The 26,533-nt window shown below is 41.7% G+C and overlaps 1 protein-coding gene across 2 annotated transcripts in view; it reads right to left on the reverse strand.

The window, feature by feature from the left end:
• The window catches only part of KIAA1210 (KIAA1210 ortholog), a 46,196-nt gene that overhangs the window by 14,731 nt on the left and 4,932 nt on the right, over nt 1-26,533 (reverse strand). Inside the window, exons 1-6 of one of the 2 annotated variants that reach the window (XM_010568941.1) lie at nt 21,770-21,914; nt 16,039-16,115; nt 10,932-11,100; nt 6,131-6,260; nt 3,429-3,587; nt 2,304-2,369 (exon numbers count right to left, since the gene is read on the reverse strand). In XM_010568941.1, the coding sequence (XP_010567243.1) occupies nt 2,304-2,369; nt 3,429-3,587; nt 6,131-6,260; nt 10,932-11,100; nt 16,039-16,105 (591 nt within the window). In that variant the 5' untranslated portion in view covers nt 16,106-16,115; nt 21,770-21,914. Of the gene's footprint in view, nt 1-2,303; nt 2,370-3,428; nt 3,588-6,130; nt 6,261-10,931; nt 11,101-16,038; nt 16,116-21,769; nt 21,915-26,533 lie in introns of those variants that run through there. The other variant, XM_010568940.1, reaches the window with a different exon arrangement.

The following is a 26,533-nucleotide window of genomic DNA, read 5'->3' on the forward strand; positions in this document are numbered from 1 at the left end:
AGATTTCCGTAAAGGCTATCTGGCAAAGGCAGGGTAATGTGGGTTAATGTCTGTGAAGTCACTTGCTGCTTGCTTTGAGTGATAGCCTCACATTTAGCTTTAGATTAGTCAGAAAGTGGGTATTTATAAGTGTGGAGGGCACTGAGAAGTTACACGGGTGACACATCAGGATTTCGCACAGAGGTGACAGAAGCATGAAGCTCTTGGAAATCCCAGTGAAGCAGCACAGGGCAAAGAAATGAAGTAACTATCATCTGCAGCAAGATCAATACAATAGTAAAATGTAAACCACTACACTGTATGTAACTTCAGATTGCTTAGGCTCAAATCCTCTTTTTCCTTTACTAAATATACAACACTGTTAAATGGAATAGTTGGTGTAGATTTCTTGGTACTTTTCACAATTGTCCTCATCTTTGGGATGAGGTTATTCGGTTTAATAACTTGTGTTCTGCTAGCTCAAATCCTGGTATTACATAAATAGTTTCAAAAGTTACTGATAAAAATGATGATTATTTATGAAAAGTTTTTTTATTTTAGGCAAACACTGGCAAGATTTCTGCTAAGCCAAACTGCTGACTAAGAAAAATATTTGGGTAAAGGAACATACATGGTCCTATAGAGAAGCTAGCCAGATTCCTAGTGAGTTGGGGAGAAAAAGGAAGAGCCTTTAAGTGGGGAATTCTGTGCAATAAGAGAGAAAAAAAATTCTCCTGTCCCTGTCTTTCCTTCTCATAGGAGATGAGGTTGTAAGACTGAAAGAGCTTAAAGACTTCAGAACTGCATGGAAAAGGGCTTTTTGCATTGTAAGGAAAAAACAGTATGCAGGCTTACAAAATGGAGCATTTTAGTCCAAATATAAAATGGGAGATATGTTAATAAAATGTACATTGAAGTAAAGATAAAATATATACAAGAAGTTGTTAAAAATAATGACAATCCAAGTTACCTAGATCACTTGGGCCTCTAAAGCTGTGTAACTAGTAGTGTGCTACGAGGGGGGAGACATTGCTTTATCTTTCTGTCCCCAAAGCAAAAGATCTAGAAATGACTGAGCAGGAGAGTGTCTGATCTCAACCACAGACAGGGAAGTTTAGCTGGTCTTGCCCAAAGATTGCTCTCTTCCTTCTCAAAGGCTGGCCCAAGAGAGAGTGAAAGGGAAAGCTTACTTACCAGTAGTGTTGGCACTAACTGTTTGACCCTCAAGATACTGCTCTGGCTCCTTAAGGCCCTCTTCATCAGGAAGGAATCTTCTAAGAACCCTGCTACCTCCTCTTTACTTGTGGACTATTCTCAGCTTCACAGAGGCTTAAATTGTGTTCTCTCTGGTAAGCTTCTCAAACAGGGATTCTGTATGGAGGACTGCAAAGGTTGGGCCAAAATAGCCCATAGCTGTTCTGGACCCATAACTATTCCTCTTCTCAGCTAAATGGCAGATTACGTTGCTTATACAATTGCAAGGGCTATCCCATGAATCGAATCAGTTCTGTTGGAGTGGTGGCTGCCTCTGTCACTGGCATTTGAAGACCCCATTGCCATAACTGTGGTCTGCGTGGTCTTTCAGACATTATATTAACACTGGAGAAAGGCAATATAAGCAAACCTTGCAGGCCTGTCTTGAAAGCGTGAGATGGGCAGGAATTCAACTCAGCTTCAAGCAGCAGGGTCAGTCAAGGTAAAGGTCCCCTAGGCTCCTCTCTAAAAACATGACCTCCATAAATTTTTCCAAGCTGGTCAAGGAATAGACTGGGTTGGTCTGACAGCAGAACCTGCTGCTTCTGATGGTCACTTATCATCCAAAGAAAACTGCAAATTAACACAGACCTTTTCCTGCGGAATACCTGGCATCAGAAAGGGCCGATCCCACAATTATTTCCCATGATAAGAGAGATGCAGGGCATTGCTCACAAGCCACTGCTGACAGCCAGGTTTTATTAAGCTGTTACTGCTGTTAGGTATTGCGGCCCTGGGACATGGAATTGGAATTGAAGTGCTTTGCCTTGTCCAATTTTCAGTTGTGTAACTTTACAGATTCATACTGTGTCACAGAGCTGACTGCTGTTCACACAAACCACTTACCAGTAGATTTCCACCTCTCTTTATTTGGTTCTTATTCAAAACTCTGAGAGGTACATATTCAGTATCATTTGCATCACTCTGGACTGTTTATGAATTGTTTGCTAGGATACATGATATCCAGAATAGATTAAAAGAAAAAAAAAAAAGATTATTGTACTGGCTCCATACAGGCACCACACATGCTGTCTCAGGGAACTTTATTAGCAGGAAAAGTAGCTATTTACCTGTTCATCTTCACTGTCTGTCCCGCCTAAACTCAAAGAGCTATGACGTTGAACAGGGTTGGAAGACTGTGGGATAAAATAAGGAAAAGGGTAAGTCAAGGGAAGTATCACATTGAATTATCTGGGACTGGATATCCAGTGCTAATTATGAGAAAACACAAGAGGAAAGATAAAGGAAGGGTCACTGTGTCCCTGCCTCACAGAGTAGGTTTCATTTGTTCACTGGGGATCAAACATAAAGTAGGGGAGCTTTATCGTGCTAGGAGACATGCCATGAAGGTTGACCACATGAGGCAATAAATTTTATAAAGTTATTTTGGCTTATTGTTTTAAGATCTTCGAATTTACAAATGCTCACATGCTCACTCAAGTCCAAAATCATGCATCTGTTGTGAGAAGGCAATTCCTAAGAAAGAAGATAACCCAAACCCCCCTCTAAGTCCCACCAGGACCTGTTCTCCTCAAACTCATAGGATTGTCTCTTTCCTGTCAATTTAACTAATATTGCCCTGGTTTTGAGCTATTTCATTCCAAACCCAGTAATTGTTTAAGATTCTCTTGCAGTCCCCATTATTTCTGTTTTCCTCACTGGCTTTAACACACCCAAAAACATCTTCCCCTTTCACGGGTGCAGGAAACTGCCAATCTCTGCAGCTCTTTGAAGCTGGAAGACATGGGAAGTTCATCTGTGCAGTGTAAGTACCTCAGCTTGTTCTCAGACTGGAAGCGGAACAGTCACAGTAACACAACAATCACCCGTGAATAATTGACTTATGTTTTCTGCCATACGGACCTGCCAGGAGAGACTGCCTTGCCCAAAGGCACTGAGAGTTGCCATATCAACTGAATTTCTCTCCTCTTTCCCTAATGATATAGGTCACAACTGCCCCAGCACTGGTCTACATAAAAGCATAGAAAATTGTACTCAGAAGGGGTATTTGTAAGGCCACTTCCTAGGCACCCCTCACAATTACAAGTCCACGATCCACCTAGGTAATTTGTTCTAGTTCTGACTGATCTGTTCCATCAGACTTTATCACAAGCAAGCAAAAAGGTCTTCCCCTTCTCCAAGCAGATTTTACTTTTTCTGTACAGGTGGTCACTAAAGTGACATAACAATTATACCTTGCTTGGTGAATCTGTCAGAACTTCATGAAGGGTTGAAATTTCAGGAGGGCTCCTAGGTAAACCGTCATCTTCAGAAACAGCACCTGCATCTTCCAGTTTCTTCCCAGTTATAACAAGAGGAGGCGAACCAAGTCTGATGTTCTGCTGCAACTGAAGCTGTCATTGAAAAGAAATTTAGAATATAGACTTTCAATGGCATTATTTATAGGGGACATTTTGGACACTTTTACCCCAGTTGCTCCCAACAGGCATGCAGAATCTCTTAGTTAACAGAAATATTTGAAGAAACAGACCATTTACAGAAAAGAGCCACTAATAAAATTTTATTTAGTTACATTCATCAAGGACCCATCATTAGAACTAGCTTTGGTACAAAATTAAAATCAAAATCAGTTTTATTCAGTAAGTTACCACAGACAGAAATGTCACCATTCCAGGAAACTTAAGGCAGTTTAATTTAGGATTAAATTTAAAACTTTAAAAAGTCTAGATTTAAGTATTCTTTAAATAATTACATGTATCCAGATGTCCCAAATAGTCATACAAAGTATTGTCAGTCAGCAGTTCCCAACCCCAGGTTTATGTGGTCAGCTTTCCTTCACAAAGCCCTTCCGAATATTGAGAGCTTGTCACCACCCTCTGCCGCACAAGTAGCTGAGTCCCACTTTTTATACAAAGAAAATTTAATTCAGTTTCTGGTCCCCCCTAATGAATTGCTTGTTAATTTTCCCCAGCATCACATCCTGGTCCTGTCTACAGCAGGAACAATAACGGCAGCCAGGAACAACTTTGTTTGTAAAGGAGTATGGTGATTCTTTTCCAAGATTGCACAAAAGAATGCTCTGGCAGGCCCTGACCCTAGAAAAATAAAACAAAGTCTGCAACCTCACAAGCAGCCAGATGTTCCCTCAAACTAAAAAAGTTCAGATCTCAGGAAACACCACTACTAAAATTCTTGGCTTAAGTCTGTTGGCTATGTCAAAGCTGGAATAGAAACAAGCCTGAACAGAAACTCTGTCCTTCAACTAAAAACGTCTCAACTGAATATTCCCAAGAAAAATATGCAGACCTGGGTTTTTTTCTGTTTCTTTGCTTATTAAACCAGATTGGGAAATTCTAGGCCTAATTCTGTGCTCTTCTGCAAGCTATGCATTCATTTATATCTCTGTAAAATAGATCTAAATAGCTGCCATTCTTATTCAGCAAGATTCACTTGGAATGTAATTTCTACAGATCTAACAGCCACACAGGGTAGCACAATGTCACCCTTTAATCCACCAGTCCCCCAGTTCAAACAGCTTTCTTGCCCTTTTACCCACAACAATCCAAGAAGTATCACCAATACGATCTGCAGAAGCAGGACTGACGACAAACTGCACAAAGATTGCAATATATGGGCAAAACAAGACATACAACATACTTGTGCACTTCATGGGAAGGAAAATACAGGAAGTCAATTTTGTTTTTCTCTCTTTTCACAACTTCCCATCTTTGATTTATTAAATTTATTACATGCAGACAGCAAAGTGTTGTGGGGGAAACTCTGAATTTACAGTCTGTCTTCTACTGGTAGAAGTTAATTTACATTGCTAAGAAAATAACAGCTTTTATTAGTGCTTGGCTTTTATTCTGACAAGAGTGAAGCTCACAGAAAAAGGCAGTCTTTTATGGCTATAAAAATAGTACTGGCAGTATTACGTTACCATGCAGGATGATGGATGGATGAAGAAAGGCCACAGTGGACTGGAGATCGCATGAAAAGAGCTTTTTTCCCCAACAAAGGTCTGTCATATATAAACATGATCTCTCCTGCTACTCCTATTATTATACAAAAAATACCCTGAATTGAAGCTTAGCCTATTTTGCAGTCTTATGGAGGAACAAGTCCCTTTGTGCATCTTCTATTACTTAACATGTGATGCAATTGTGTTTTGCAACACAAAGTTCACACTGAGCAGAGGAAGAATTTCAATGGCCTTTGGCTGCCTTATCAACAGTTTGTTTTCAGTCTCTGGAAAAAACTTAAAATTTTGTCTCAGTGCTCTGAGCTGGGCAGTTATTTAAATGCAATTAATACAACCAACAGTTGATAATGGAGCTGTCAAGGAGGGTTCAGTATGTGCCTTGGAAGAAGGAAATGACCTAGCAGAATACAGTATCCTTTGCTGGCAGAGATCAGTAGAATAATGACATAAATAAAGCTGTCACTAAGAGTGTCCTGACATATCCATCATCCCACACACTTACACAGCCACTGGTGCTAGCATGTACAGTGAAAACATCATAGTCAGAATTTCCAGAAGGAATAACATATAAATAATATATAAAGAATAACAGTGTAAGGGACGTGCTACAGTAGAAATAAATGGCCTTAACCCAAAAGCAGTAGCTATGAAGTAAAGAATAGAAATCCCATTGGAAGAGGACATGCTCATTAAGGAAAGTTTCCAAGAGTCCATGAACTGGATTCATGTCACTCACACACTATGAGACCCGGGCAAGGCTTAAAGCACCAGAACTGCTCAGAGATCCAAAGAGCAGCTTCCAAGAGGCAGAACAGATCCAAAAGTAGTAAATCTCGCTTTGGACACTTTAGTCAACAAAGTCTTAAAGCACACAGCAGAGGAATCAAGCAACAGAGTTTCCTAGGAGACAGCTAATACAAAGCAGCACCGTGAATGAGGGGAAGATGTTCTCACCTGCAAAGTTTTCACTCTTCCAGGTATGTTTTCCTGAGAGAACGTGTCACCTGCCGCAATTCCTGGTGCAGACTCAAAAATGAAGACACTGTCATGGGACAAGGCTTTGTTTCCCATGCTTCCTTTGGGGCTGGGAAGGAAGGAAGAGTCGTCAGTGCACTGGGTTCAGACCTCCAACACTTCCCTGCACTACTTTGCCAAGGCAGAGGGATCATAAACAGCCCAGGGTAGGATGCATCTCGCTTAACTTCAGATTTCTGCATGTTAGCTGTCTAAAGTAGTCACTGCTATCTCCTTTTATACTCAGAAGCAAGGAAGAAACACTTTTGAGGATGCTGATCAAATGCAGGTGTCTCTTTTCAGATGTACTCAGCATCTGCATTGAACACACAGGCCAATCTCTGTGGACTAGAGAGGGAGTCCAAGGTGATTAGGTCAGATGCTGAGATTTAATTGGATGCATGCCACCCTGAGAGATATCTACAGTGCCGAGGAGGGCGACAGGAGTCCCCTGACCTCCTTTGGTGGGAATGTGGCTAGCACGAGACATTCAGGATACAACCTTTGCAGCCTAGTGTGTATCATACCTGCCAAAGATTGTGGATTATTTTTCCCCTTCTTGCAAATGCAGGCAAAAAATGTAATTCCACTATATTAACAAAGTTGATTCAAACCCTCTCAGGTCCAGCAATAAACAGTTCTGTTCACCTGTATCATGAACATCGCCAGATCCCAAGCATATTAAAAAATGTAGACAAGACAAGTGTCCGTGGCCACAGTTAAATACCTATCCACGGCCAAGTTAAAGTACCTAGATGAGATACTCCTGCCCTGCTTCTGTGCTTACTGGGTGTTCAGCCCAGTGAAGCACTGATGAGTTCCCACAAGAGCTGTTAACTGAGTTGTAATCAACTGAAATTGATTGGGGTTGGGCTATTAGGTTGTGCAGGGCACATTTTGCACTTGAGTGGCACAACAAGGAAGGCTCCAAACCTTTTATTCACCAAGTTCCACCAGCATAAGCAGGCACTGTCTGTATATTACTTTGTCAAAAAGACCACGAGGATGCCCTCCACCAGGATTTCATTCTAGCACTTAACTGGAAAACAACAGAGAATACTCATGTTGTTGGCTGTCAGCCTTGTAACCCACAAGTTACAAGGATTCCTTGGCTCAGCTGCAGTGCAGGCAATGCTCATTGCCTCTGCAAGTTTAACTCTGGGTAACAGGGGATGATTAAGAACAGAAATCTGACAAGGAAAATCCAGTAAGCCTAACACTCTTCTGCAAGGAAATCAAACAGAAAAGGTGTCCACTATTTGCCTAACCCAAAATTCTCTCTTTATTTAGAAGCCCTGAAGGACTGTGAACTTTCATAAAGTAAATACATCATGTAAAAAGTTCCAAATAAATTACTCTTTTTTAATCTCCTGCATCTCCCTTCTCTACATCTCCAGAGACAACATCTTCTTTGTTGGCTTGACTAACCCTCCTGTTGCCCCAGAGGTGTAGTCAATCAGTATACAGTTATGCCAAGTCTCACAGTAGGGCAAAATAATTTTGCTCTATGTTTATCTTGTGTCGAAGACAATCTGAGCTCTTTCTCTCACAGCACAGGTCAGAGTTCATGCTTCCTCCCATTATAAGTAATAGTTAATGTCTGTGTTAAGTTTACAGGACAGCAGTTCTCCACAGAAATAAGGCCCGTGACTTATTTCATCATTAGAGTGAATGAAGCCATCCCATCTTTTTGCGTGTTTGATTTTAGCATCCTTTTGAACATGAAAGACACTCTACATGGGCAAGACATAATTTTACTGCATTCAGAAAGACAGTGTTATGCAAATTTTATTTACTGTAATGTATATTCATTACTAGTTGGCATATTTTATTTACTGCAAAGAATGCATGTGCATTAGGATGTATTAACCTTTTTAATTGGGGATTTCCTCACTTCCTTTACTTGGAATTCTTTAGCATTAAGACCTGAGGTTTCCTTGTTCTTCAGACTGCCAGTACAAGATCTGTTTCTTTCTTTCTCTGCATATGTATCATATGTGTTTGCAAGAGAATTACTGTATTTTCTTCTATTTGCAGTCACAAAAAGAGCATTGGATTAAATATAGAATTAACTGCAGCTTTGGTACAGATGAGTCTCTTATGCGCAAATATACATTCATTTGTAATTCCAGGCAGTGTATTTATATTTGCACTGAAGCTAAAGATGCACTGTTAGCTAAACCCCCAGATGTTTTAGCCACTGTACCTCCACACTGATTTCCCTAGACAGATGCTCAATTCATTCATGTGTAGCAACACTTGAGCCACCATGACTGAGGAAATGATGGGACTCTACAGCCAGCAATAAAGCCACTCCTAAGTCATCATGGCCTGCACTATCTTCCACTTATTGTTGCAACCCCACTCCTTTTATTAGTGTTTGAGGTAGAGGAAAGAAAGGTGACACACTTCCTTCAGGCAGCCACTGCCTCAAAAACAACTGCAGCCTGCCAAAGGAGTGAGTGTTCCTTACAAAGACCGGGACAATTTTACATGTTGCCCCAGCAGTTTTTCCTGCTCAGAGCTTTTTAACTGGAAGAAGACTATTTGGGACCCAATTTTCCTCTCTGTAAGGTCTTCTATCCTTCTGATAATACAGAAAAGATGTTGTCCATGGCACATGCTTTAACTTTGCCATCAAGGTTTTTCCATTTCCATTCAAAACTCGTACCTCTCGGAAGATAAAGAGGCAGTGGCACATAATGCTCCCTTCCCCTTCACAGATGCCCAATTCCATTGATTCCCTACAGCACCTTGACATCTGGGCACATCCCCTTGGCTGTTACAGGAAGCATTTGGCACATCTGGGGGTTTGGTCTCTGGTTAGTATTCAGAAAAGTTAAATTTTAGAAATATTACATGGTTAAAAAAAAAAAGTGGGGGGGGAGAAAACCAGTGCTTCTGCCTCAAGAACAAACAAACAGCAGCATTGTTCTAGGATTGGTTTTGATATTCTGCATGCCAGAAATTACAAAGCTCAGGGTCCTGCTATAAACCCTTCACAAGTTTTATTCCCACTGGCTTTCAGGATCAGGTTTTCCAAAGGATTATGTTGTTCAGTCTCTCTAGGCACTTACAAAGCGTGCTTATGCCATGCAGGGTCTGGACATGATGGGGTTTTCAAGTAGCACAAACATAGCCTCTGATTTTTTTTGGATAGTCCATCTAATCCTATCTCTAAGGGAAAAAACAGAAGGGTTTTACTCACTTCCTGATCTCTGATCTTGCAAAACAGTTCATAATCACTGGAGGATAGTGCTGAGGTAAACAGCAATAAAGTACTTGGTTAAGGGCAAGAGAAAGAGTTCGCACCCACACTGTCTCTGGACCAGACAGCTGATTTTAAGCCAGATCCCTCCTATGGGCTGATGGGGTAAGCTCAGCCGTTCCTAAGCTTTTTGGACTGGGTTAGCTGAGTCACTCTAATTACCCTTACCCTAGGGGACTGGTTGTGTGGTCACTTACTCTGTTGCTGTTACGCTAACAAACAAACTAAAGAGATTGTTGTTTCATTCAGAGATCATTTCCATGATGCAGTTGCATAAACACAACAGAGAGAGTGGGGAAAGGTGGGGCAAGAAGGAACAAGCACCCATGAGAAAGTAACATCTATAAGCTGTTCCACCAGAAGAAATGTAGTGTCCAGCTCCATCTAATGCCTTATTTGATGATACAAAGCATTTGGCAGCAGTGCTGATTTCAGCATGTCCCACTCTAGTCACCTACTCGTGCCCTCTGCCAGTGTCACACCCGTCCAATGTCCCCTCCAACAAAACACGGCAAACCGTAGGATGTGGCCGGTGTTTTGTCGCACTTTGTTAGTCTGCAGTTCCACAACCTGAGGCCTAGGGTAATCCAAAGAGAGGCCTGGCTGAGCAGCTAACAGGGGAGTATGAGGAGGGTGAGGAGTTGGAAAACAGCCAAATTATAGGTTGCCAGATACTGATCCATGACAACCCTGGCAAGAGACACAACCATGTTCAGAGGGTTGTCCCACCCCAGATTCAGTCACAGACACGCAATGGAAGTGGTGTGTAGCTTGATGGTCTAAGGTTATCAGTGAAGCAGTGTTAGCAGTGCAAGCTAATAGCTTGTATTAGACTAACTGCAAAAAAGACAAGTTTTTGAACTAACATCATTCAGGGATCTGAGAATTGCTCCAGACACACTTTAAGGACTTGCAAACCTCACTTACATGCACAGAACTTCACGGGTAACTGACACAAAACTAGAGGCCTTCAGTTGTCATCTATACCTAAATGACTATGTAAGGAAGTTAAAGCAGCAATCTCATACTGATAACACACCAAAAATACTTCTTTGCCTTTACCCCAGCCATGATGGAGGGCATCATTTATGCTAAAAAACAGCAACTCAAGTTCACACGTATTCTCTGTACTAGCACTACTCAATCATCATCCTCTTGTAAAGCTGCTGCTGATCAGACCTTCCAGGACAGATTGCAAGCACTAAAACCAATCAAAACAATCTGGGCTATCTGCAGTTTTAGACTAACAGGTTGGATCACCCCTGCCCCTGGCTGCTCTCCCCCTCCTCTCCAGGCTGGCTTTTGAAGCACTAGCAAAGAAAGAGGAAATTCTTGGAATTCCTTCATCAGCATTAGGGCTTGTTTTGCACAAACTTGGACAGAGGTTGCTCCTAAGGGGCCAACTCACACTTTCATCCTACTGCTGCGAGAGGTCCGCTTTTATTTATTTATTTTCCTTCCCCGCCAGCTTACCCAGCCTCCTTCGGTGAATGAAGTGCAGTAGTGTCGAGCACAGAGATGCTGACATCGCTGCTGGACTGGCTAGGTTTTAAATTACTCTCCCCCCTGGGAGGTGGAGGCTCTTTCCTTTTCTTCTTCGCAAAGAAGTTCTTGAAAGTCTGAAATTTGGATTTTTTCTTTCCTGCAACATGAGAAAAATGAAAATTTATGGAAGTTGGAGGTGTTTCTTAGCTTGGAGAATGTTATCTCTTAAATTCTGGAGGAAGCCTCGAAGGTAGAGCAGCCCATTCAGTTTTAGTCGGCTCCTTCGTAAATAATTCAGTGCTGGAGTCCAGTGAAAGGTGAAGCTGCAGTTCTTACATTTGCTGCTTATAAAGCAACACTGGCATTAAGCTGACAATAGTGGTGCCTACTTAGGTTCCAGTTTATGAAAAATACACCTTATATAGAGAATGTATCTAGCTACAAATGAATAGTGATCATGCCAATCATACTTGATATATTTGCAATAAAAAAATTTATGTCAATGTTTTTAACTCTTACTGTTCTTTACTCAGCTCGGTTTAGTTCTGCTTTCTCTTTACTCAGTGCTGTAAGAAGAGAACACCTGAAGGATATTCAACATTTGGCAAAAGATTGAAACTGGCAAAAGAATTTATAAACTCTAAAACCCAAATATCTGTTTCCACATTAAACCACTACCCCAAAATAAAATCAACAACTCCTCCAAGGACAATGGAGCAAACCTAAATTAAGACGCTGCCCTGCAGGTCATGAAACCCCCAAACATAGCAGCCCTAAGAACACAATTAGAAAATTGTTAACCTGATTTCAGATTTTCCATTGTCCAAATGAAAAGAAATACAAAAAGAACAAAATAAACTATACGAAACATCACTGACTTCTTTCATTTTTAATAACCTAAGATACTTTAACATTCTTATTTATATTTTCTTTCAGCACACAAGTGCTGCATTTTGTCACTGACCTTTACATTGGTCAGTTTGGAGTGGTTTGGGCCAAACTATTGTACTAAGACCCCTGTGATTGACTTAAATACATATGCAGAGCAATAACATCACTGTATATCTGAGCCAAATTCATTGTTCAATTAACACTTTACAGCAGTTGGCATAATAAATGCCCACAGCTGGAGGATTCTTTCATAACCAAGGCATTATTTCAACACAATTATTGTCTTCTCCCAGCAATGATTTAGTCGGCGATGCTCTGTCTCAACGTGTGCCCTGTACGTGTAGGGATCTCTGCCAATGAGCCTTATCTGGGCTGAAACTGTGCCACCCGCACAGCTGCATCAGACAGTAGCCACTTTGAGAAATAAACAATGATACTGAGATCTACTCACCCTGTCTCCTCCCTGCTCTCAAGACCAGTGCCAGCACCATGTGTCAGGACATACAAGGACACTGGTACACTGTCCGGCACGGACTGATGAAATGGCTACCTCTCTGCAGAGCAGTAGCAGCCACGGAAGACCTGCACATTGCTTTTCAAGTGACTTAGGCTGTCACTGAGACCAAATTATCTTTCAAACCATGTAGAGCAAAACTATCAATGGAGTCCCACTCATCTGAATAATAAAGGGATGTGGTGCTCCCAGGGAGGGTTTATCAGCGGGAGACCGTTTTATCTTCCACTGCTGCTTATCAGGCAGTAAGTTAATGAGATAGTCACAGAAAACATACAGGTTATATTGCCTGCCCCAGACTACAGAGCTGACCCCAAGGCTTTTGGATTTGTTAATACTCTCATGGGGCTCAATGAGTTTCACGCTGCGCCGACAGCAAGAACTGGTAAGAGAAGACAGGTCACAGAGCAACCAGAAGACCACAGTGCCTCTCAAATAAAACAAGTGTGTTGTGTCCTCTAGACAGTCTTTAGAAATGCCTCCCGACCATTACTGCCGTTCGTATCAGCAATTAGACAACGTATATGATACAGGGAACTTGTCAAAGCTGAGTTGGTTTATTTTAGATGAGCAAAACAAAAGATTAAAAAATGTCATGAAAGCAGTGCCCCAAAATTATCAATTCAGCAATGTCTGCTAACACAGTCCAATGACTCAAAGAACAAAGTCGCAGACTTTGCTACATGCAGAGAGCTCTGTGCAACTTAAAGGCAGCCTACATGAAAAACAAGGACATTGTCATGTACACTGGTCAGCTGACAGCGGTATGGACAGAATGCAAGTTTGATTCTAGTGCAAGTATTACTGATGAGCTTAATTAGATGCTGGTATTTCCAGAGAACCATGGGAATGTTTAAAAAAAAACAAACCACAACACAGTAACAACAAAAAAAGAAGTGATCCTAAGGACATTTAAGAGAAACAGACATAAGTCTTACCACAAAGGATAACATTGCCAAGGCACTACTCCAAATACTTGTTTAGATCAGAAGTGGTGCTAACTTTAGAATGGAGCCTATGGAAAGGATTTGCAAACGCTGCCAATGAGTAAACCTCAGCTGGCACAGGACAACACTTGGGTATCATTGTGCAACAGAGAGTTCTCTGATGCAGACACATCAGTTACTTCAGTGCATTCTCTAGCCTCTAATTTATTACTGATGTGCAGGATACACCCCCTCTAGCAATAATTCCTCTTCAGCCATGCTTTGCTCAGCTGCATGCCTTCAGCTGTTGCAGATGAATGTGAAAACACTAAGTTTCCCTACAGTCCCAGAAGATGGGCACTTGCCATACTACTATGCAAAAAAAGATAAAAGCACTACTAGACATTTAGAACTGCATGCAGATGAAAACTGGGACTGCTCTGTGTGAGAGCATTTGGCAAAAAAGACACGGTTCAGAAAGACGGTGTTCATATTTGTTTCCTGCTGTGAACAGTTGTGCGCTGGTTTCGCACGCCGTTAAAAGGATGACACATTTAATTTAAAGGTGCCTACATTTCAGTGCACTGTGAAGTAGCCCAACATATCACTAAATTGGTAGTGCTCTATGATACTTGAACTAATAATATACAAGAGGATCTTATTACTTAAAATGGAAAAAATTCATTGCATAACAAAAATCCAGTCAAAGCAAGGAGAGAAAATCCAAGCTCAGACAGCTATGCCTATATCCCTTTCACCCACTGATGAATAATGACTCATGATTTTTGAATTCTTATGGTTACCAATCTTCAATTCTATGGTATTAAAAATAAAAGATTAAATTTAAAGGCTACTGCCCTAAAAAGCAAAAGCCTTCCCAAAAATTAGTTGCTTATGCTATGATTTACCCCACTATAACAGAAAAGGAGCAGGAGTAAGTATTTTGCTTTCTCTGTAAAGTTTGTTTATTCTGTATTTTTTACTGTTTGTGTACTGCCTATTTCATTGTTTCTCCTGTGCACAGAGAGAATTAATGCACGTCTTTCTGCTCTTTGCATGGTTCTTCCTAACAACAAGATAGAAGTGAAAAAGATGCTTTTTCCAGTGCCAAATTGAGACTGTAAAAAGCACAGGGAACATCTGATTTGGGAGCTCAATTATCATATTTAAATTAACAGTTAATTTTGGGATCTTCTATGCTCTCTAACTTCCTAAGGTGTGTTCAGGACACATTTTCCACTTTTTCCTCAAATCCAAGGACTAGATATTTCACCAATAAAAGCACATGATCAAAAAACCCCACAGACAAGATTTCTGAAAATACCATGATTCTTCATAAAAAATACCTGATATTGCCAGAAAGGCTATTAAATCATGGAACTCAGTAAGGCTAACTAACATTGGGTGCTGACAGTTTTTGGACAGTGACCTGGTTACTGCCATCAAGGAAGAGCAGCATGCACTGGAAGCCCTCTACTAACTAGTCAGACAATAAGGGAAATACCAAGAAATTAATCTAATTGACAAGACTGTGAAGGTTGAGGATTTTAGCCACCTACAGCTTTTACATCACAAGCCAATTAAAGCTATGAGGAGGAAGAGGTGATGCAATCCTACATTACATGGGAAGTAAAACATCCTAAAATGGCTTTAACCAGGTCCAGTCAAGCGTCTCTTGAATACTTCAGCAATAGCACAGCAGGCTTTAACTTTATAAAATTTTGGTTCAGTTAGAGACAGAAATATTCCTGGTAGTTTTAGAGCCAACACTTAAGACAGCAAGCCACCTCCTGCCTTCCCTGTCACCCGGGTCAGAATTTGATCCATTTTCTGAACCTTCTAGTGAACCCAAATACAAAATTTGCATGCATGGGTTTCACACAAGTTCACCAGTGTGCCATGGATAGCACTGGACTATGTGATAAACTAGATTATAAATTTAAGAAACCAGCTGCTGCTGAGCATCCATCATTACACTTTCTTCACCCCTATCTATCTGCCACGCACAGTTCAACTAACAGTCACTTTCTCATTTGCTTCTCTGTTCTACCAGTATTCTGATAGTGGCAAATGTATTTCTAAAGGATAAAGCAAGATGACCTTTGAAACACAAACATTTAAGATGACTGTGAGACATAAGCCAAAGAAAAGAAAAAAAATGAAGCGATATGACAGCCACTTCTCCTGAAATGCCTCAGCCATAATACTATTCTTCATATTCACCTATCTCCTCAGGAATAGTCTGAACACCGGCAAAGGGGATCTCCTTTAATTAAGACAACTCTTTGGCATAAGTAAGATATTTTCCTTTCTTGACTATTATTTCATTCCCTCATGGCTGTTTGCATCAGCCCATGCCACCAGATTAAAGAATAAGTAACAAATGGTTGTCTGTGGCCAGAAGCAGAGAATGAGGCTGCAGTGGGGGTACTGATATGGCTCCCACAGACAGAGGCTGGCTAACAGGCTCTGTAGGATCCATCAAAGCAGGCACAACAATCAGCCCTTCAAGCTCTAACGTCCTGTTTTTGAAAATCCAAGCCAGAATCGGAAAAGAATATCCTCCATCAGGTTACAACCCTCCAGTACTGCACATTAAAAGATCTTTCCCATAAAATTGCCAGCTGACAAAGCCACACAGAATTTTTTTTTACACTACAAAAAACAAAACAACACTGCAAAACAAGTCACTACAGACCCCTCGACCTGAAGCAAATAAATCTTGACTTTCAAATCAGCTATGCATTTGGAGAAAACTGCTTACCTGTGCACTCTTCAACTGTCTCTCCTGTTTCAAGTGACTGTATGACCTCTGTTGGCCCCGTAGCCATGATATAGTCACTGAAATAGAGATGAAAGCATTAGATAAATTTTAGTCCTCCTTCCCAGCTGAATACAGTTCCACCCAGCATGAAGAAAGAATATGGCTGGATCCTTTCTGAAACTGCATACCCAAATGCTTATCACAAACATGGCTTGCACACTTTTTTTGCACTTCAGCCACAGAACTTCTCCTCATTTTTCAGTAACACTTACTTCTCCAGCCAAAACTTAACAAACCAGTGTAATTTCTTGCCAGTACCTCTCTCTTTTTAGGAAACCAGGGTCAAAGTTTGCATTAATGAAAGATGTCATTAAACTTGCTTAGCAAAGACTGTAATGCTTCCCAGTCTCAGAATAATGAACTTTTATGATTTCTCTTTGCTAGAGTGACAGCTCCATGCTATTGTAAAAAACATCTTAAGTAAGTGCTTTGCTGCCAAGGGTTCATGTATTACAGTATCCTCACAGCAGGCACCAGGCTAGTCTGTCAGCATTATTAAAATTAGTTAAGCATCAGCACTGAAGCATCGTCCTGGGCTATGCTACATTTGTGGAAACCAATAGATCAAATTTATTTTGGACTCAGTGCAATCAGCTTTTAGCCACAAGCTTTGAAACCTTATCGCAAGCAGGGCTATTGATCAACCAAATTAGCTGATGGCATCATCTTCCTCCCCAATGAAAACAAAAGTTCAGCCTAGTTTTAAGATCATTCAATGTTAACTGGCTCCACTTTGTATTTTCCAAGACTGCTAAATGGGTGTCTGTCAGAGACAAAGGAATTAAGCAGCAAACCACAAGAGTTACAGTACAAATGTCAAGCAACAATGGAAATGTGACAGTTTAGCAGGGCAGCTTATAAATAGTGTCCTTCGTTAGGGAAGATACCTAGGTGATACATTTACACAGTTAGCAGTTCCAATATGCTGTGTCAGGACTTAAAGATAAGAAATCTTTACAAACAAATGAAAATACCCAGAAACAAATCCTGCTCCCTTTTCTGCATAGACCTCATCTAGCAATTTTCCACCTCATAGTGGTATAACAATGCTGCCAAACTACGTATCTCAACAGCAAGCAAGATTATGGTTCCATACTAATTTGGCCAATCAGTAAACTATTCTATTTCTTCTGTATCACCCACAGATTCTATAACCTGTCATGCCCAAAAGCACTGGGACTTTCCTGTGAGCTCACCTCCTCAGATAACCTTAAAAGATAAGTTGCACAAAACCAGAAGCAGAGGCGATGGGACTGTCAAACAAAAAAAGGGGGGGGAGCAGACAATCGAGGTAAAAGAGGCAGGGCTCCTGTGAAAAAACAGACCGCAGAGTAAGCTTTCCTTGTACTAGCAACACAGATGTGCAAACTGCCATGCTGCTGAACTGTAGGTAGAAATGGAGGAGATAGAGTGCAGTTTTCTTCTGGTTTATAACAGATCATCTGTGAGCAGTGAACACAAGAGCGCGTTAACACACTGTAGTTCCAAGCAATCTCATCTCAACTTGCTAAAATCAACGAAGAAGTCATTGCAGCAACCAGGACTGATTACACCTTTTCTAAATAAGATGCACTGAGGATGTTTTGAAACAATTGTTAGACAATATTGAGAAGCAACAAAAAATAAGACTTTTAGGATTTTCCCTTTTGGATGATCATAACCATTCAACTCTTCTCAATTTTTTCCCACGTCTCATCAACTATCCATGAAAATGCCTGAATTTCCTGTGTATTTTGATTAAAGTGGTCATCAGCAGACTTTCTCATAGACTCTTTCTTGGTATTAAAAAGAAATTTGGTTCCAATTTTTCCCCTCAAGTTTATACACTATGCATATTGATTACATTAGATTTTTCTTGAGGGAAAGGGAAATGCATTTGAAATAAAACATCAAGAAAGTACTCAACAAATTTACAAGGACAAACTGGCAAGTCCCCAGACTTGAGCTTATTTTCACAGAATGTGAGTGGGCCTGACATTTGGCTCATTTAGACCTCTAACTTCTGCTTTACCCACCTTCAATAAAATCAAAGAGAAAATGCTGCTTTCAGATCCAGCTTTGTTTTCACTGGCTCTACATTTAAGTTACTCTATCATCTCAGCTGCTCACTCAGAATCCTTCCAGCCTTTGGAGGTATTTTGACTGTTGTGTTTATTATAACTGCAAGCATTTATTTCCAGTTGGTATATCTTTTATACAAGTAGAACTATAATTGCAAAGCAGTTCAGCTCCGAGGCAGTGTCTTCACAGCCAAATCAGCTCCAGCATTAACTCGATTTTATAGCTGAGTTCTCTGGGGCATACGGAGATCAAGTGTCAATTGCAAGGGTGCATCGGTCATTTGCAAATGTGCCCCATTTAGGACATAATGGTCTGGTGCCTTTGTATACCTCATCATGGCATCATCTTTTTCCAGCGAACTGAACAGCGACTTGACACGAGGGAAACCATCACAGATTTTTCCAAGCTTTAAGTTAGCAAGTATTTAAATGACAAAAAAAAAAAAAAAAATTTACAGCAAGGTGTAAGTTCCATCATTAAAAGCTTGATGGCATACCTGAAGGAAAGTTCGCAATTAGAGGACACTTAGACTTCAAATTCTGGTGGGAGTGAGTTGTGCTTCACAGACAACAGCTAGCAAATGTTCTGAGCAACAAACCCTAGCCTGGGGATCAGTGTAATGGAAAAAAAGAGGACAAAACCCCATCAGTACAAATACATGCGAGTGCACAGGCATTAACTGATCGAACTTTCAGACATTCACCACTTCCAGGCCTTAATGACAGCTGACAGACACGGTGTCAGGATGTATCAATACCATGTACGTTCAGTTCAATCAGCTGTGCTAACCATGTGCACCCTGCGAGACTTCCCACAGCATCACGCCATTAAAGACAAAGTTTTAAACAAATACTGTGTGCGTATTGACTTTTAGTGATAAAAATATCAGGTTAAATAAATGGCCTTTCAGAGCAGTATTTCTGATACTCTGCAGGCTAGGAGATGCTAGAGGACAGGTGGGAGAAGGAGCTCTCAGAGGGATGAAGGAGACTGTCTCCTCAGGGGGGGAGCAGTCAAGGCAGAGCAGTGACAGATTGATAGCTGCTGACCAAGGTAGTAGAGTGTCAAGTCCCAGCTACTGTTTGCTTCCCACAAGAAGTGGAACAGTGGGCACGTTTCGCCAGTCTACAACTTTCTAATCACGTTCTTAATCCTCTCTCAAACAGCTTTTGCAATCCCTGCATATGCACAGGCCTCTTGCTGCAGAGGTACAGTACAGACAAGATGCTGAGTCTCTGCTAGACACCTTAAAAGCCAGGCCTGGCCCTGCCCGGTAACTCCACTGCAGCAATTCCTGTGTAAGGCCATGGAAAAGACTGAAAGCTTACTGAAAGCAACAAGAATTGACTACACGGTGTTCACCTCTCCTCACACAGAGTGATAGGCTGGATTATTACACCTATGAATTAATGAATTACTTGCAAACTGTGAAGTAGCTTCCTATACAGATGCAATCACAACAATTAACCTGACATTACTAGACCCTACTTGCATTGCCAGGGTATTTTAAAGCAATGAAACTCCTACAAAGTTGCAGGGCTTGCCTTACTTTCAAAGCAGGCAACGAGACCTAGTTAGAAATCATCACTACCCTCTCCTGGTTTGATGGTTTAGATCTAGGCTCCCTGCTATCCCATGCAAAACTTCCACTAATAACCCTACTGTGTTGCATTCACTTGGAGCTCTTCAACTCATTAAAGGAACTAATGAGTCTTAAGACAAAAAAGAAATCTCCAGGAATAGGAGAAACATCCTTGTCTCCCTTTTACAGACTGGGGCAACTGGACAGATATTTGGAGTGCTCTATGGGAGGGCAGTGAGAGGGCAAAAGAAATAGAGTCCCAGGGTCCATTCCCTTTTCTCAGCTAAGGACATTACTGAATACGTGTATCATGGGGTGGGGGGCGGAATGCTAAAAGAAGAAAAGACAATGCCCTTTCACTGCTTGGTTTGTGTATTTAAGGACTCCTGGGAAGTTAACATCATACAGGACTCAAGTTTCCTGCATTTAACAAAGGCCCAAGACAAACAGAAACACTTTCTGCTCAGCCTTAGAAAAGGGACACAGCCTCCTTGCTGTCTCTCCAGTGGAGCAGAAGACTTGGAGACTGCACAGCAAGCAAGCTCCTACCCCATCTTCAGTGTTTCTTCAGCTTCACTCCCATGCTTCTGTATAAGCATTCTGGAAGGCCTTATGACAGAGAGATCAAAGGAGATGCTGAACCCTGAACAGCCTCTTTCCTACCAAATAAATGCTTGAGGAAATAAAGACTTAAGAATATGAGGCACTGCATTCAGTTAGCATCTTCATAGCCTACAGAAGACAGACAATGGCAAGCAGCCAAGAGAAAGAGGTGAAATTTTTGCCTGGAGCTTTTAAAGACCAATTTCCTTCATGCTACAAAAATTATTTGAAATCAAGCTTACGCTCCAGATTTCATGACACACACTTTGCACAGAAAGACGGATTAGTATAGGGAAACGCATGCCCCTCATCTGGTCCTCTATGCCACCACTCTGCAGCCAGCCTCCCCCCAGAACACACTTCAAGCTACTGCAGGATCTCAGAGAAAGCCCCTCTATTTCTCTTGAGCACCGAGTTTCAAACAAAACTACAGAATGCAAGACGGTTTAATATTCAGATTACATTCTGCAGCAAAAGGTAACCAACAGGTTAAATTTTTACTCTGCCTTATTAAAGCACATTAGAGGACTTTGTTCTGATGGAATGTGGTTGATTGCTTTCCTCTCTGGGAACCCTACAAGCTAACCATCAATGAACTCGTTAGTCCAACGACAGTTAAGTGAAGTAAAGTTTACCCTCTGCAACTCCACGGAACAGGATTTCAGAGTCAATCATAATGCAATAGCAGAGCCAGCAAGATTTTTATTCAATTTTCATATCCCTTGAGCATATCAGAAACTCAACAAACAAAGCTCCCATTGCTCTCCATGCAACGAGCCGAGCGAACTGCACTTCAAGGTCCACGTTCAGGGAACATGCTGAATAGTGTGGGATCCCACAAACAACTTTGCTGAAACAGGGTACGACCCAACATGACAGCAGGAATTGGGATCTGACCTTGCACAGCTGATCCCATTGTACTCTTCTAGCGCACAGCGTTTCTAGGATGAAATTCCCAGGGTTTTTTTGCCAGCCCCTAGCTAGTATGTCCCTAGCCAGACTGTGACTGTTCTAGGCAGGCATAAGAGAATAGCACAAACAGCAGTTTACATTAGGACTCTTGCTACTGCCTCTACTGATAACAGTGAGGGGAGTTTACCAAGTTAATGAATATTGCTCTTGTAATTTTCATGGAAGGAAGGAGAGTTTAAGAAAGTTTAAGGTGCTTTTCCAAGGATCACAAATAATACAGCAATAGTAGCCATCAGGAAGGCTGGATAAGCAAGTAGATAATATTTAATATCAATAAAATACTCTCCCAGGATCAAGTAGGGGGTCATAGTTCCCCATAGCAATAGACATCATTCAGCTCCTACCCTTGACGAGATATCCAGAGCAAACAACTGTTCACATAAAGAGATCTATTCACAGCTTTCATACTTCGCATTCAGACAACACCCCCTTCACCGCCCTCTGTCCCCACACCTTGGCTTCTCCGAGAAGGCTCGCCAGAAGACAGGTCCCAATGTGCTGAACTCTTTTTACCTACAATCTGCTTTGAGAAGCCTCTGTCTGACAGCGTTTCTGAAGGATTTCTGCTATTCAGCAGTGCCTGAAGCATTATGTGCTGCCCTCCAAGTGAGTGTGTGTGTAACACTAATGGAAAGCAGCTGGTGGGCTGAAGCCGACTTGAAAAAAAAAAAAGTAACAGGAGGAAATGCCTTTCATACAGTCACACAGGCTCAGTCTGTAATTGTGTGAGAAGCCAAAAGGATAAGAAGGGGGGAGGGCAAAACAAGACAAAAACATTCATAAGCTACTACAGAAAACAGTGGAAATGCACTCTGTTACCAGTCCAGGAACTGAGAGTAAATGCCTCTGTCCCCTGCATGCTGCCCTGTCTCCACAGACCCACTCCCTCTCAGCAGTCATGCCACTTGCTAAATCAGTGCAGAATGGTCTCCCTGCATGGGGGGACAGGACTGCAGCATACACACACAGGCCTGTGTTACCTTAAACCTGAGGCAGGTACCAGTAGCAGACCAGCTGTTAGTTCATACTCAGCTTGAGAGGCCAAACTGAAGTCCAAGCTACCATAGCTTTGCAACACTTGGCACCAATGCCAGACAGATTAACCTGTTTTGGACATGCCACTTCAAGCTGCCCTCATACACCTAATTATTCTGCAGTGCTTTTTAGCATGACCTTGTGTAGTTGCTGTCAGTGTGAGGATCTCCACTGCTCAGACAACAGAGCAAATAGCTTTTGGCAAACAGGTAGATAAGTAAAACGTTTCTGAATAGCCTCTCCCTGATAATAATTTGTCACACAGTTTTTCCAGTGCATTTTCTGGTCTGCACCAATCAGGGGAAAAGTGACAGAACATTGCTCAAATCAAGACTGGCACTAACATAGTCATGATCTAAGCACACACAAGAGCTCAGCCAATATTTTGGGCCCAGACTGCCTCCAGTTTAAAGGAATGTACATTAAATGACCCAGTTGAATTGCACCATTTGGCATTAGCATAGGAATAAGTCAGTGCATTTCCCATGTAGTAATTCTTTTTCTTCATGCTACCACACTGGGGAAATTTCAGGAAACAGCTGGAATGAGGATCTTCTTCCACTCTTCCTAAAAAGAAGAAGCAGCAGAGTCATCCAGCAACCGTACTAAGGAGCTAGTACATTGGCAGCAGTAGAAGACACTTTCAGATCTACTTGATGTGGATACATTTGGAGTAGTTGGGAAGGAGGGGGAACATGCCTTTAAACATCAACAAGGATGTAACCAAAGTCTGCCTTTGCCAGTTAGGGAGCTACACCCAGTAAGCATTACTGCCTTTGGAAACAGTTTCAAGAGCAAAGCAACAGGAAATGTCAAGCCACTATCACTAAACAGCAGACATGCCTCATGCTAGCAAAGTCAAGATGTCAGAGAGTCAAGTATGGGAATAAAAGTAAAGCTTACTGTCTCTGCCTCTCCATGTGGCAAATTCAACAAATACGCGTAATCTTCCATCCCAGACCTGGGTGGTGGGAATATTTGGCCACTGTTTTCTAGCTTGTGTGTGTGCTTTTTACCCCCTCTCCAAAGTCCTAATTAATTTTCTTCCACCTGTGGCCTCCCAGCATAAACTGAGATGACTGATAGCTGACCTGTGGTGTGCAGAGCCCTGGGAGTCCACAGGCTTCTTCGCAGGGATCAGCAAAGGATAAAAAAGGTAGCTAAGAAAAGGAGTTTACTGTCAGCTGGCTTCAACATGCTCTACAGGGGCTTGAAAAACAGCGTGTCTCAGAAAACTCCATGGAAATTGCCAATATCTGCAAACTGTGAAGGTGACAATTATTAGTTTAGACAGCAAAAGCTTTGAGATAGAGCTCATCTTTTAAACATATCCTAGCAGACAGAGACTACTGGGCTGGGAGTTGGGAGAACTGGCTGATTTTCCTGGCTCTATCACTGGATAACAGGGCAAATTACTGGATTGCTGACAGTAGCCGAGTTAGTTATTGCTCAGCCTTGAGTTTCTTTACCTGTGGAATCGAGATGGCCACACTGAATACCTGGAAAGCTTAATGAGCTGCATGGAGGAGCTAAGCACTACCTCTGCTATGGGAGACCAGCATGCTGGAATCATACCAATTGACACTGCTGTCATGTGCTACCACTACACAAAAGATAGATAACAAAAATCATAAAAATTTGCAAGAGTAGCCTGCATATCTGCCATGCCCCTGTATCTGAGTCTCACACTGATTTCCAAGATCTTATTCTCACAAAACGTGAAGAATCATTACATCCTGGGCCTGAAAGAAAGAGTCTGGAGACATTTCTACCGAATTAAGCTGTCTGAATATTGCAGGGGAAATGAGGCTGAAACAATAGCGAATTGAATGCCAGAACTGAAACATGGGACTTTAGGCTATGTCTAAAGCTTTCTGGTTTTTTAAGGTTTTTCCAAAACAGTCACTTATCCCTCAACTTGCTGGTTAAAGAGCAGCTTAAGGATGAGAAAAAAATAAAAATAAAAATAAAAAATCTTCAGATAGATCAAACTTCCCAGGACACATTTCTTCCAAGAGCAGATAATATAGACATTTAATGCCCGAGAATTCAAAGTGCACTGAAAAAAAGGGGAGGCTAACAGAAATTTCCAGGGTGAACTGTGTTACAAATTTTCACTCTGAAGATCAAACTGTCATAAAAAAGTCAGCCATCTTTTGGCTACAAGAGAGCAAATAAAACGCAGGCTTTGTGGTCTCGGAGGCTGCCTTTGGCAGGAAGCTCAGGAAATCTCTCTTCATGTGAAGTCCCAAAACCTAGTTGGGGCAACATGTACTGCCTGTACGCACACAAAAATAAAAACATGGCCAGCTCCTTCCTATGTTGAAACATACTGTGGCTGGCTGGCTAAACCCCCTGAGTGTGCGCTGCCTGTGGGTATTTCTGGAATTCAGACCCCATTTTGGCTCCTAATCAAGGAAGGCCTGGGGCGGCTTCCACGCTTGCAGAAGGAGCTCTTCTGGAGCTGTGTATGAAGCTTGAGGGTCTCCCTTCTTTTGCTCTAAAGGAAACCTCCTGCTGTCCCTGCTCTTCTCTCCTGGCTGCTCTCTCTGGAGCCTCAAGTTAGGCAGCTTCTGAAGTGTACTTGGTCTTGAAACACATGGAGAACTGTTAGAGCCAAGGGAGATCAATGCATGTGCTTAAAGCAGTCCCTGAGCCATTTCTGTCCCAAGAGCATCTACTGACTTTTCTCTTTAGTATGAGCAACCACTATAAAGGGATCCTACTTCTCTGGGATTCCAGACACAAATACCTCTCTAAAACTGGATCATCTAAAATAAGATTATCTGAGCTAATGCTGTTTTGCACCAATGGAGTATCAACCTGCATTCAACTATGTTTTGAAGAAGGCGGTACAGTAGCATCAGGGAGCAGAGAGGGAACATGACAGTAGAAAAACCCAGGAGGGTGACACCAAAGACAAAGACAACAAGGACTGTAAGATGGAGTACTGACAAGTAGGCAATGGTGGGGTTGGAAGGGAATCAGATGGGGACAGACATTCTGAAGGTCTTCACAGGCCAAGGTGGCAAGAAACAAAGCAGTGAGACAATTTGCATTTTTTGAAAGAAAGCAATGAAATTTCAACTTCTGGAACATTCATTTCACTAAACTAAGACGATGAAAAGCAGTTTGACTGCTAGAGTGAACCAGCAAACAATTCCTTTTCACCTGTCAGATATGTATTTTCCAATGTACACAGATAGCCTGATGATTAACACGATGTCTGCAACATAATTCTGAGCTAGAACATTCAAATACATCCCATTTGCATCCAAACTACTGTGTGGATCAGAACTGTGTTGGCAGATGAGTGATACTTACAAGCCCTGGCAAAAGTGCAGAGTTACATATTTCTGAGAATGAATAAGCATAAATGAATTCATCATGAATAAAAGTCAAACATTTAGTTCACTAATTAGCACCAGATCCTTGAAACTCGGCGGCTAAAAGAAATAACCACCACAAAAATTCGAAGCTGGAATGCCGCCTTAGCTCTGGCTAGATGGTTAAAAAGCAAAATCAGGCGGCTTTGCCTGCACAGCCAAGTTACCCTGCTGGGATTGAGAGTGCTACAATCCCCTCTAACAGTCACAAAGATACCAATGTGCTGCAGCATGGTGACAGGATATGATAGACCACAAAATACCTTGGCACCTGCAGAACTTTAAGCTTGGATCACATTAGAGTAGAGCACCTTGTGCTCAACTGCTTTCTTACAGCAGCAACCCTTAGGAGATATTTGGGGAGAAAAAAAAAATTCCAACCTTGGAATTACCTTGGGGATTTTTTCCTGTTTCCCCACAGACAGACTTATCTCAGATTTTCCCACGTTTGGCTGGTAACCAGCTCTAGCTGCCCTACAGCAGCTCAGGTAGGTTACCTACTGGAAGTACAGCTTGGACCTAATACATTTTTGTCCCACATATCTATAGCCAGATTTCAGCTTCTAAAGCCAATTCTACGCCTTCACATCACAGCTATTAAACTTTCCAGACCTCTGTACAAGGAGGAAATGACAAATTAATCTCTCCAGTTGTCTGTAAGGGTACAAAGCTAGACACTTTGAGCAGCAGAAGTTTCTGCATAAGAAGAGAACACAAGGCAAAATTATGACAAGATGTTTTCATGGCTCAGTCTGGCAAAATAACATAGACAAAAAAACTGACAGCCAAATGGTGC

Source organism: Haliaeetus leucocephalus, unplaced genomic scaffold, assembly GCF_000737465.1.
Source record: "Haliaeetus leucocephalus isolate CR32 unplaced genomic scaffold, Haliaeetus_leucocephalus-4.0 Scaffold262, whole genome shotgun sequence".
NCBI lineage: Eukaryota > Metazoa > Chordata > Aves > Accipitriformes > Accipitridae > Haliaeetus > Haliaeetus leucocephalus.